We start from the raw sequence: 13,711 nt of genomic DNA on the forward strand, positions 1-13,711 counted from the left end.
TTTACAGCTGTTGATTGATTATAAAGGGAAAAGGATAGTTTTCGGCGTTTTTAAGAAGTGTATTAAAGAGATCTTAAGTGTTATTTCATGTAAATATGTTTTTATTTAGAAATATATATGGCATCTAAAAATGTTTAGCATGTGTTTTCTCGCCTCTGACGTCACGATTCCGACATGATCGGCAAGGTACTAAGAGCCTTAAATTAAAAAAGAGATGACAATTTAATTTTAATTATGTGTAAAGTAAGTGTATAATAGTCGATTCTATATACATATATGATACTTGAAATTTTATGTACAAATCAAATACTAAGTTTTTACTTAGAAGAGAGAGAAATTTTGTTTTTAATTCAAAAACAAATATTAATAGGTAAAATTTTTATAAACTTATAATTCTGTTACATTTTCTCTCTAGTGCGCAAAATAATTTAAAAGACACAATTTATTTGCAGCAATCATCATTTGCTTACTTAGGGAAAATTATTCGCTTGCTCGAGCTGAAAGTATTCGAAGCTCGCGAGGTCACGAGGACTAGAAGAGTTAAAGTTGTGTACACGAATGCAGACGAGAGAGACGTGTTGTGTGTTGTTTAGACCGATCCGATATATATATATCCGGGTTATCTTTAGGGTTAAGGTCAGGTTAACTTTAACTGTGTGATCGAAGAAAACTATGGGCGTAATCGTGCCTACGTATGCGAGTTCGTGGATCTTATAATGCCGAAGAAGCACGGCATTGAACGATTAATTATACGCTAACATATTTTTCGGGGTTTTTTTTTTCTTTTTTAAGAAACAGAAAAATGTGATAAATAAAAACTAAGAAATTATGTTTTTTATCTGTTTACGAGACATCTCGTACAGATTGCAGAAATTAGATTGTCACTGCGTTTCGTAATTTATTTTATTTCATATATTCCATATATTTTTCTAATTTTTTTCTCGCATATGTTGAAAACGTTACTTTTATTATTTTAATTCTTTTGCGTGTCGGCGAAAACGATATGTGACGTTATTATAATCTTTGTCACACCATCACGTTCAAAAATAGCACAATTGATACTTTTTATAAAAAAATCGCACAGCTTGATGAATCAACTGCTTTCCAGTAACGATTGCGTCCACATACACACATATACAACACATATGACGTAAGAGATCGTCGTATCGATATTGCTTTACAGTCCGAGACGACGGTATTTTTTTTTTAATTTTACCTCGCGAGGTGTGTTTCTTGTCAATCATCGAATCTTCATCGATAGGATAAACTTGTGCGAATCCTAAATTAACTAATTGTAAGATTAGATTCCCGGAGCAGTTTGTACGTCCCACCTTAACGTAACCATCGCTTCATCTTTTTTTGACAAATTCTCTTCGTCGGAAAGAACACAATCGTCACGTTGCATTAATGAGACATTCTTTAAAAAAAACATTTCGAAAACAAAGCAGAAAATAGCCGCGGCGGAGCGCGACGCGCGGAAAAAGCCGATCGGCGGTCACGAGCCGGTTACATAAGCGCCTCTTCGTGATTACAGCGAGCTTCTGCTTCGCGCGAAAGAGAAAGAGAATGAGGACCCAAATGAGCGGAAATAGAAGAGAGAAAGAGAGTATATAAGTATACACAGAGAGAATTTTTTCTTACAATTTACCCTGAAAATCATGGTAATCGTGGGACAATATGGAAAGAATTTTATGAGAATTTCTCTGATTAATATTTATCATAATAAAAAGTATCTATATCACAATAAAATATAAAATTGTTTGATTAATTTTATTAAACTATGTAGTAAAATTTACTAACTATATAGTAAAATTAATCAAATATATTTTTAAAATTCTTTCCATACCATATTCTCCCACGATTACCATGATTTTCAGGGTAAATTCTAAGAGAAAATTCTTTCTGTTTATATATACGAGAGTGTTGTCAGAGAGTACGAAAATCCGGGTGAACTGAATGATTCGGAACTCACGAGAGCGGTAAAAATAGTGATGTGCGTGCAAATACATCAGTCGATGAATGTATACAATAATTGAGAAAGCGAAGGAAAAAAGTGATTTGAAACGATTTGACGCGAAATTATTGTTATTTTATATTTCTACGATTGCATGATCAAGAGTTTAGAAGAATTAAATGTAGAGATCAACCTTGAGGAAGTCTTGAATATTATTACCTAAAGATTAATAGCATATACGAGTATGATATATAATAACTCTCCATATATTATGATAAAAAAATCGTGAATTTCAACATGATTAAATTGATATTAATTTTTCTTTGTAAGCATCTCGTCATATAAAAAAAAAAGATTAATTCTTTATAAATTCTTTACAATTTTTTTATCTTTTTCTGCTTACCTCGCTCTCAAGCATATAGACATATTTATGCACGTACGAGGACAGAAAAATGCCTCAACACACGCATAAATTTAGACGCTATATAGAGATAAGTGAGTATATAAGAAAAATACATATATATGTGTATAAGCTTACGAAATATAGAGTTGTAAATTTTTATCGATATGAAATAGAAAAATATTTCCCAAGAAATTTCCCGAATGAGTTACCGAAGGAGAGATCAATATTTTTCTTTATATTGCAAATTATAACTAATATGATTCTTTAGCTTGTCACGGTTAATTTATCAAAATTGTGTAATAAACTAATAATTATATTATTCATAATTAAAAAATAATAAACACTTGTTTGATATATCTATAGCTATTATAAAATTATTGAAAAATCACAACTCTTAATTCGATCACATCGATGAAGATTCATTGATACCTATTTATCCATTAAAATTCCATTCATATACTCACGCGCATCTCTATAATAAATATTACACTTGTTTATTATCTTTGGACAAGTAATAATCATTAGATTTTAGTAAACATAATATTTGGAGCAGCTTTTCGTCGCTTTCGAAAGATGTATTTTCCGGCTCAAGCATCTCTGGTTCGACGGTCTGTTTTAAATTTCCATAGGTCACGTGCACCTCGTGACAGCTGTCCGTGTATCCCACACGTCGCCGAATGACAGCTAGAAATACCTTCGTAGAGACATCCACGTGCATACATACGGAACATTTCGTGTGAGACGAGTGTCGTACGAGTTTTCGGATCGTGTCATGCGTATGTGCACGCGCGATAAATACGGCAGCAGCAGGGGCTACATATCGCACTACGTGTCGTAAGTCGTAACGCGATGTATCGTCCGATGTAATGATCGGCGGTCGTCGTTAGATAAGAAAACGCGGGCACCGTTAGTCGACGAAAGGAATTCTAACTAGTCGGACGTTGTTGTATGTTTTTGTGTTCTTCGAGCGAACGGCAATTGTATAACGGTGAGGATAATGAGATTAACAATTATCAGCTCGTGTAAGGAGGTCGTTTAAACAAGCGTTCGATATCCTCCTTCTATGCTCTAACAAGCCTCTCATTCACCTTTTGCTATATTTCACACATTACATTCTAGTCTATTATATTTTGAATTACATTAAAGAGAAGGATCACTTCTTCTAAATACGTGTGCTCGATTTGTCCGATTGATTAATCCTAAACTTGACATAACTTGTGTAAAGTTTTCTTTTTTCCTCTCTTAAGTTCTTAAATTAAAAGAGAGAACATTTTCTCGTATAATTTTTCTTGAATTTATAATTATTATTATTTGTTATTCGTTTGTGTTTTTTTCGTATTCTTTATTTTTATTATACAACTCTATATTGTATATGTTGTATACACTGAGAGAATTTTCTCTTAGAATTTATCCTGAAAATCATGGTAATCGTGGGGTAATATGGTATGGAAAGAATTTTTTTGATTAATATTTATCACACTAAAAATAATATCTATCACAATAAAATCTAAAATACTAAACTGCATAGTAAAATTAATCAAACATATTTTATATTTTATTGTAATAGATATTATTATTTTTATATACCATATTATCCCACGATTACCATGATTTTCAGGGTAAATTCTAAGAGAAAATTCTCTGTGCGTATATATTTCATGTTTTCTGTTCTAAAAAAGAAAATTTATTTCTAAATTATATAAATAAGATTACATTTTCCAATTAAATTTAATTAATAAAATACTTGTTCAATACATTTTTTCTTCTCAAACTTTCACAAGTTCTCGACGAACTTTCATCGTATCTCCTTCGCGTGTCTTTGCTTTCCGTTTCCAAGTTGCTAAGCCAAGTTTCGGGTTAACGAGTCAGTCCCAGGACGAGGGCACGTTATCCACGCCGGCGGCCGGTGATTTTGGTTACAGTGGGATCGAGCACGAGGATGAGGTGTACAGCGTGCGCCAGCTGACCGCGCGTGACAGCGGCGCCGATTTCACGAAGTCGAAGAGATCGTTGCTGGCCCCGGTGACGACCAGTGCTGCTAGACCGACGCCAGACTCGGACTGTCAGGCGGTGCTGACGAACGACGACGAGAGGCTCATCGGCGCGGAGGAAACGATCGTCGACGACGAATCCAGGAACGACGATCGACCGCTCGCCGTCACCGCGTCGATCTTCCGTTCGGCCAACGAAAGAGACGACACCTTCCCGAAGCAGACGCAGGAGAAGACGTCCGTGCGAATTCCCAAGGAGTCCCCGAAGCAGCCGATCGACGAATCCTTGAAGGAGAACGACGAGCCGGCAGCGGCAGATCGACCCAACTGCTGCCGGTCGACGTTCGCGAGGACACCCTTTTTATTAGAGGTAAGATTGACGTTTGAGACGAATTTAAATCGACGCGTTCCTTGAGAATCTTGTCACAGACTGACTTTAGGTTTTTAAATACAAATTTAGGGGTAAATAGAGTTAATAAGAGCCAGGCGCAGATCTCTATTTTTAAATTCCTCTATACTTATTTTGTTATAATAAAATAAATCATAACAAAATAGGTATATAGAGGAATTTAAAAATAATTTTGTTACTCTTAATATCTGTGCCTGGCTCTTACTGATCTATTTTATATATCAGAGCTTTTTTGATTTATTATTTAAATTTTTAATCATCAAAGATGGAAGTTCACAGACTGTTAAGATAATGACAACTTGAAGTAGTGAAAAATTGTTAAGAATAAAATTATACAATTTTTTTCATTCTTATAGTCCATACAATCGAATGATAAATGAAATTATAGATTTCTGATTAATTATATGATTATCGCAATTCTTATCGCAGTATTTAGAAAAACAAATTTTAATTATTTTTTTCTAAATTTTCTTCTAATCTTGGATTATTTTTTATTGAAGATATATTTGTCGGATCACCATCGCTTATCGATGCTGTAATCCCATTGCTTACTTCTCTTATCGTTTCAGAATGATAAAGTAAAAATAAATGACATCGGAATCTTTCGCATTTTGGAATAATAACGTAATCGAATTCGTGTGAGAGAAAAAGAGAAAGAAAAGGACTTGTTACTGGAACAGATAATTGACAAGGAGGCAAAATTAAACTTTCAACGTCATTTCAGTCTTATTAATTTTTCTTAACCATTGCACGATATTTTAATAATTTTCTATAAAAACAAAAATAATATGCATGTTATAAAAGTAATTTTAAATTCTTATATAATAAAAATATTTTATAAACATTTTACAAAGGCAAATAATTTTAATTAAAAGAATCTCAATATTGAAAATTCCAAATTATATAAAAATGTCAAAAAGTGGCGTTGATACAAATGTTACAATTGAAAGCATGATTAAGCGCCGCGCGATGTGGTAAGTTCTAGGATGACTGTCGCTCTTATCTCGAGCCATAATAACGCATCCTTGGCCTCCTCCCCTCTAGATCGATCATGCAATCTTCGGTTTCAGGGTAAACCGACGGTGGAGCGCGATTCCTCAGACAGCGCCGGACGTCGTGATCGTCCGCAGGCGGTCACCAAACATCTGTTCGCGCCGCTCGCATCTTCCGTACAGCAGCAACAGCAACAGCAGGAACAGCTATTGTGTCGACCGCCGCCGCAGACGGCTACAGCGAGTATCTTCGCGCCTCGCACCGAGGACATGAACAAGGGCTTCCTGACTTTTAGCGAGGATCAGCCGGGTCTTACCAGTGCGTATTTTCCGTCAAAGATTTTTTTTTTTGAAGGGCTAGGAAGAGGCTCGAACATCTTGGCGACTGATTTATTTGGGAAATATATATCCCGAACACAGATAATATATTTGAATTTTTTTGAGGAAAAGAAAATACTTGTTTATAAAAAAGAGAATAAATATGACGCATGAGTTGTCTATAAGAAGTATTTATCATTCTAATAGAGTTTAACACATTACGTGACCTAGTAGATATTTGATCCGATGAGAGATAGATATCAAACGCAAATTATTTTACCATTCTATTTTCAATTTCAATTCTTCGACTGAATCTAATTACTCGGTTTAATTCGATTTTCTCGGATGAAATTTAAAATATCAGATTGATCAGTGGAATTAATAATTTCATACTATATAATTGGTTTTACATCGTGGTCTTTGAATTTCATCATAGTTCAATATCCTGTTCTTACTTTCCGTTCTGATCAATATTCAATCATCCAAAGTGTAATAAACGATTAAATAGGAAGAGTGTCGTGTGTTAAGTCGTATTCTTCGTGTTTCAGTGTTGAAGGACGAGCCGGAGGACCTGACACACCTCGCGCCCACGGCTGGCGATGTATGCGTGCCCCTCGAGGACACCCCCTTCCTGTCGGATATGCTAGACGAGTTCATCTTCGACAATTACGGTTGCCCCCTGCTGAGTCCGGGTGACACCCTGATGCCGGAATTGCGTTCGACGGATCTCTCAGAGTCTCTTAAAGAGGCAGATCTAACGAGCACCACCGCCAGGACCAAGAACACAACTGATCGCCTAGCCGATAGTGACCCCTTCATGTACGGCGACTCGCCCGGAAGTCCCTGCGGTATCGACCCGAACGCCGTGTCGTCGTCCCTATCAAAATATCGACAAGTAAGCAATCGCCGGATCCTCGACGGTCTGTATTCTTTTAAGAGCGATACCTTTAAAATTCAATCACTTTGAAATTACATTAATTAAATAAAAATAGTAATATTAATTTTTTTGCTTATAATGTTAAGGTAATAATTTTATTTTATTAGCGAAAATTATTAATATACGCACACAACATTTCACAGAGTCCTGAGCGCAGCGTGGACTCGTTAGGCAGTCCTACGGGAGGTAGTGGCGGCGACGGGCTCTCCGAGGACGAGATGCTTATGTTAGGTATCAGTGACAGTATAGGAGACGACGAGATGGCCCTTCGAGCGCCATATATTCCGATGTCGGATCAGGATGAGGCGTTAGAGCTGCTCATCAGTGATGACATGGTCATGTGGGGGTCTCAGTCCTCCGATAAAGGATCTTCAAAGTGGTAAGTCGCATTAGAACTGAATAAAGGAATTTAAGATCGGATGCGAAATAAATACGGTATCTTTACATTGTTGTTGTTTCTTCTCTGGCAGGCTACTCGATGATCGAGAGCAGCGAGGATCCGAAAGCAGTCTGGCACAGCTGCTGCGAACCGATCAAGCGGTATCGCGGCGATACAACGATCACGGCGGAGGTCTGATGAATCCGCTCTTTGGACAGATATCTAAAAAGAGTAAGCGCGTTTTCAATTTCTGTCCACGCACGTCTCTCTATGTATGTGTTTATGTGTGGAATTATATTCTTTATTCTTATCATCTGTGAAACTTTCATTTTTATTCGATTTAATTTTATAGACGCAGCCCTCGAGTCCGCTCGATGGCCCTCCAATCAGGACCGGACCGACCGTCCTAATAAGCGCATCCACTCCGGATTCAACGCGGACTCTGAGAGCGAGCACAAGCGTCTCAAGTGCGAAATCTCGCCTTTCGAACGCGTAAATTTTGACGGCACCTTGTTGACAAAGCAGCAACAGCAGCAGCGATCATCGACGATGTCCTACAAAAAGTCCTCGAATGTCGACAACATCTGCAACAGCCAGCTTCTGCGCCGTCTCGTGTCACCCCAGATGCCGTGCGTCGTGTCGTCGCACACGTTGTCCAACGACGGCGGCGGTGAACGTCGTCGCGGGGACAGCACTTCCAAGCAACGCGCCCGCGTTCTCAACGACATCATCGATATCGTTGGAACGGAGGGCGATTACGGGGGAGGTGGCGGAGGTGGAAATCGTATCGACGGCCTAAATAGGATCGGAACGACGAGCCGTAACCGGAACCCGTCCTGCGCCGGCAGCAGCGTGCTAATGAATCTCCTGGTTTCCGGCTGCGACGTGAGTGCGGGATACATTTGCTTAATAAAACCGAAGCCGACGGCGAGAAATATCGCGAACGCGTGAAAGCGCTTCCGGGCCTGACGTAGCCTGACGAAAGTCTAAAAAAACCGCCTCCTTTTAGCTGCCATTTCGTCGTCGTTTGATACTCCCAAAGGCGAGAAAAAGTGATCTCTCGGTAATATAACGAAAATATTTGGAATTCCGGAAATGCGGTTTCTCCAAAGAAGATTAAAATAGAATTCGTTTAGAGAGAACTTGGGCGTTAGAAATTGGAAGGCGCTTGAAAATCGTGTAGTTTCAACCGCAAACTTGTGTTTTGAACACAGAAATGTCAAAGTTCCTTCGAATCATGAGAGAAAACTTTGATTTAGATCGAGATCAAACACATGAGACTGTCAGGTCGGCTACGGACGACGCATGTGTTTATTCGCCGGGTAGATAGTCGATTAAATGTAAACATGCCACGATGTTACACGGTGCATTCGTTCGTCGGATGAGGCATAGCAACGATACCTCGCGTTAAAAACATTGTGTAAAGTCAATTAAATCGCGGTTACTTAATTTTCACGAAAAGCAATATAGATAAAATTCAAGCGCGATTCGAAGCGACAAAAAGCAGGGTTTGGCGATCGATTTTCGCAAGACGAAAAATGTAGATTCAGACGCGAGGGGTCCGAGGAGGCGGCGAGTTGGTATCTGATCGTGATCTCGAACCGATGGTAATCCTTCCTACTTTTTATACGTTTGCTTGTTTCTCGAGCTTGCGTCCGCAAGTCCGAAAATCACGTCTGAGATTGCAAAGTAGAGGGGAAAGTGTAAAGTTGGAGATTTTAGAAAAGAAGGAAATGCAAACTAAGTTTGTTGCGAGTCGAAGAGAAGGCATAAGCGAGCGAGGTAATTTCGCTCGGTCGTTTAATCCTAAAATGCACTGTGCATTCGACGTTTATCTTAGAGAGAGATGCGAAAGATATATATATATATAGAATATTATTTAGGCGATATAATTACGCTTTTTCTCGTATTAGAGATGAATACAAAGAATTAATGTGTAAGTGACGAGAAAGAGAGAAAGACCTGTAAGTTGATATTTACTATGATATTTCTAGAATTGTATATGCGTTTTTGTTAGAGATTTATATATATATGTATATATATATTATATAAAGCGTTATTTTTTGGAGTGCATTATAGGATTAAACGAGCGGTATTTTAGAACCACGTTATGTACACAAATTGCAAAGTATATGAAATTGTTGAATGTTATGGAAAATACATAGAACATCGAATCACCTGATTAGCTGCGTTTCGTTTCCTCCCACCGTCTTCCTTCGACCTTTCATCGTCGTTCCGCGATTTTACCATCAAATCAAAGTCAAAGATTTTATATTATCCTTAAGATTGTCTTTTCGATAATCAAAAGTTTAAAGTTAGAAAATGAAAAAAGGAATTAAAAATACTATTTGAATATATATGGAAAATAGTATAAATTAATATTTGTCTGAAATGAAAGAAAGATCATATATGTACTTTAAAAGAAATATAAATTTATTTTATTTGTCTGTTCTATCTCGAGATACATCTTTCTCTGAATAATTTTGCATAACGATTTTAATAAATTTTTTATATTCATTCAAGTACTCAACATTGAACTAAAATAATTTTTATCAAGTAACTAAAAAAGATATATTGATTTAATTATTAATTATTAGATATGCATATGATTTATTTTCGAATTATTTGTTCGCTTGATAGCGAGGAATTGCGATTTTCAGGGGTGATTCGCCCCCTTTTTTATTACGATCTACATGAGACTTATTTACGTTAAACGTACATCGCAGATTGCATTTGTTTGATAATCAGTTCATTTACATCCGTCGACGATTAAAACGTTTCTCCTTTGATCTTTTTTTTCCTCTAGCGAAACGCAGCAATATCCTTTTTAATATATAATATATTATTTTTCTCAAATCGACCGCAAGAAACAAACTCATTTGCCGAATATTTAAAAATTAGGCGCTTATTTATTATTAATTATTCTCGCGAATAAAAAATATATTTCAATTTAAGGCTCCTGGGTGCTCACCGCGGCCATATTGGATTGTGACGTCAAAGGCGAGAAAGCACACGCTGAAAATTCTTAGATGCCATTTTTTAATGAAAAGATATTTCGATTAAACAGCACTTCAGATGGCTTTAGCACACTCTTAAAAACCCCCGAAAACTATCCTTTTCCCTTTATAATCAATCAACATCTGTAAAATGATCGAGATATCAGACTTTGACATGCGGAATGACTGCGCATGTGCAAAGACCCGACGGACTGGGCTTCATAATATTACATTTTACAGCTGTTGATTAATTATAAAGGGGAAAGGATAGTTTTCGGGGTTTTTTAAGAGTGTGCTAAAGCCATCTGAAGTGCTGTTCCATCGAAATATTTTTTTATTTCGAAATGGCATCTAAGAAATTTTAGCGTGTTTTCTCGCCTCTGACGTCACGATTTCGACATGGTCGACAAGGAGCCAGGAGCCTTAATCAATTCCTTATTAAAGGGAAGAACATATTTTATCTATCAAAAGCCCGCGCGGGCTTAAAGCGTTCGATATTAATTTTCATAAAAATAAACGTCCAAATTCATCGAGAAGAACAACTACTTTGCATCTTCTCAAACGCATGTGTAAAAAAATGACAGTTCTAATCAGATAATCTTTCTCTTTCAGGATCCTCTCATGAATTCTCGCGTCATACCAATCGTGTTATCGAGGAACCTGACGACCCCGTTGTCCGTCAACGTGGACAACCAGATGACATCGCAGTGCGCGAACGTGGACAACCTCGTATCCCTGCCCGATCATCTCAGTCCGGACACCAGAAAACACCTGATCGGGCCGTTCACCGGGGGCGGCGGTGATGGCGGAGGATCAGCAACACCCACAACGTCTATTTCGCCCACGACGTCCGCGATGGTGTCCTTCGACGGCTTCGATTACGACGGATCCACCGCGAGTCTGCTGCAAATCGGTCCGGATCTGCTCAGCGGCCTGCTAGATCGAAATCTGGTATGATTCAGCGCATCGGAGGACGATTCGATCGGAGGAAGCCAGATTAGCTTCGGAAGAATTTGTTCCCCCTTCTTTGTACAATATTTTGCTACGATTGATATTTTTAAGTCTTTGTTAGAATCGATTTTTCTTTTGTAATTAATTACAAATGCGGGATGTGTCGCGCCTCAATTGAAAGCTGCTTCGGTTGACTGACTGAAAATCGTTTTAATTTTTAGAAAAATCAAATTTTTCTAAAAATTATTTGAAAAAATATTTCTGCTGTAGTACAATTTTTTAAATTGATAAATAAAGATCGAAGATCAATGCTGCTAATTAATTAGTTATTGTGAGGTGTAACATGTCCCTATTTCAATCTAGAACTAAAATCCTACTTCAGTTTAAAATCAATATATACTAAACATATAAAAATAGAGAAAAAGATTAGAATACGATTGAGAAATATATTGAGATAGTACGCGTAGGAAAATTTATAAAAATTCTGCTTTTAATTTTTACTTGTGTAAATAGCGCTAACTTTTGTTATGCATCGGAAGATGATCGGAAAAACGAAGCGCAATTCGCGTATCGGATATCGAAAAATGTATCCAATTAATGTAAAGGTGACGCGATTCGATGAAGCTTAGACTCAGATTTAATTGATATTTTTAGAGCAATTTTTTAAAAATATGATTTCTTTAAATAGCGATCGATTCGCGTCACATTAACGCTTGATTGATCGATGTTCGTTTTATATTCTTCTATTCTGAAATTGATGAGCGAACGCAAAGTGTGCCAATTGGCCAATTATGCCAATAAACTTTCACGAATTGATGCGAAACGAATTATATATATAGTATGAGAATTAATACACCCGAACTGCGAAAATAGCAAATTAAGATTGACGAGATGGAGATGACGCTTCGTTGTAGAAATGCGAACCATATCTTACACGAATCGAGTCGAAGGCTATATCGTTTTTATAAAAATCGTTTTATAAAAAAAGTGAGGTTTTCGTGTGCATGCACAAATCTTAACTTTGTTCCCAATCGTGTGTTCTCTATACTCTATATCAATGTACTCAAAATCTTTTTGATTGTGTACATTTAATCAAAATATATAAATAAAAATAATCGATAAATATTGAATCTGAAGGGACATTGTTTTTGCAAAATTAAATTTGCGTTCTGGAAGATGATATTCTAACATGCAGGTTGTGATACTTGTAGCAAATTTTTGTTCGATCATCTAATATATATATTTATACAAAATAACGTTTAAAAAATACGATTTAAAACATTAATTTTTAAAATACTAATGTAATTGCAAGTCATGGTGAAAATATCTAATTGTTATTTCCTAGTAAATGGGGAGTTTCATAAAGCACATTAATATATTATAAAATAATAATTTTTGATTATTATGTTTAAATTTTTGTTTTTATTTTTGCGATTATAAAACGAAAAGTTTTGCCGTTTTTTTTTTTTTTTTTTTCCCCCGCTTGAAATGCGATGTTTCAAAAATTATGGAAGAGAATCGGCATGAAAAATATTTGTGTGATAAATATCTGTCACATCTTTTTAATATGTATATCTATATATCTTTTAAAAAATATATATCTATATATGACAGATATTTAAAAATATATTATTTTTATTTTGTGATGCAAAAAAGCACTTTATAAAATACTCTTAATAACAAAGATTTATTACATTTTTTAATAGAGAGTATGTTGAAATAGGATCATCTTCCGATGCATGAAAAAGTACGATTTATAATATTACATGCATAATTAATTATCAAGGAAGAAGTAGGGAATGTGATATTTAAGATATTATCTAATAATAATAATGATGATGATGATCGAACTTTAATGTGTTCATGGATCCATAGATTAATAATATATTAATAAAATATATTTCAACTTTTAAATATCAAATTAGGGGAATAATTGTTTGTATATTTTTAATTGAAAAAGAATGAGAATGTTGTAGCCTTCGGCGGCTCGGCCTATCTTTTCTAAAAGTTGTATATAAACAAGTGCATTTACGCGCAATTGGCGCGCATGCAAAATTGTATATCATTAATGCGACTAATAATAGGACTCGACTAATAAGAATATTAACTTGAGAGCGATGAGAAATGATAATGTCGAATGTGAAAATCTGATAATCGACCTATTGTCGCGTCAAGGTAAAAAAATGTAGCAACTAAAAAAGGAAAGAACTTTCCAACACTATCTTTATTTTTAATACAATCTGTTAAAATTATAAAAGCATTTTATAGCATTTTTTTTACTTTTCGCATAATTTAGTTTTAACATTTCTTTAAACTTTGCTTCGAATATTTTGCCAATGAAATAATAATAAAACAACACTGATATCGGTTATCAGATTTAT

General features: G+C 35.9%; 1 protein-coding gene across 3 annotated transcripts in view; it reads left to right on the top strand.

The window, feature by feature from the left end:
- Positions 1 to 12,945, top strand: part of Sima (HIF-1 transcription factor component sima) — a 45,319-nt gene extending 32,374 nt beyond the window's left edge. For all 3 annotated transcript variants that reach the window (XM_083034429.1, XM_083034427.1, XM_083034428.1), the window contains 7 exons: positions 4,280 to 4,718; positions 5,828 to 6,068; positions 6,616 to 6,962; positions 7,148 to 7,383; positions 7,475 to 7,614; positions 7,736 to 8,268; positions 10,992 to 12,945. In XM_083034429.1, coding sequence (XP_082890555.1) covers positions 4,280 to 4,718; positions 5,828 to 6,068; positions 6,616 to 6,962; positions 7,148 to 7,383; positions 7,475 to 7,614; positions 7,736 to 8,268; positions 10,992 to 11,336 — 2,281 coding nt within the window. In that variant the 3' untranslated portion in view covers positions 11,337 to 12,945. The remainder of the gene's footprint in view (positions 1 to 4,279; positions 4,719 to 5,827; positions 6,069 to 6,615; positions 6,963 to 7,147; positions 7,384 to 7,474; positions 7,615 to 7,735; positions 8,269 to 10,991) is intronic.
- The last annotated feature ends 766 nt before the right edge of the window (positions 12,946 to 13,711 follow it).

This window comes from Prenolepis imparis, unplaced genomic scaffold, assembly GCF_030444845.1.
Source record: "Prenolepis imparis isolate NDT839.2.m4 unplaced genomic scaffold, iyPreImpa1.0 SCAF_3, whole genome shotgun sequence".
NCBI classification, from domain to species: Eukaryota; Metazoa; Arthropoda; class Insecta; order Hymenoptera; family Formicidae; genus Prenolepis; species Prenolepis imparis.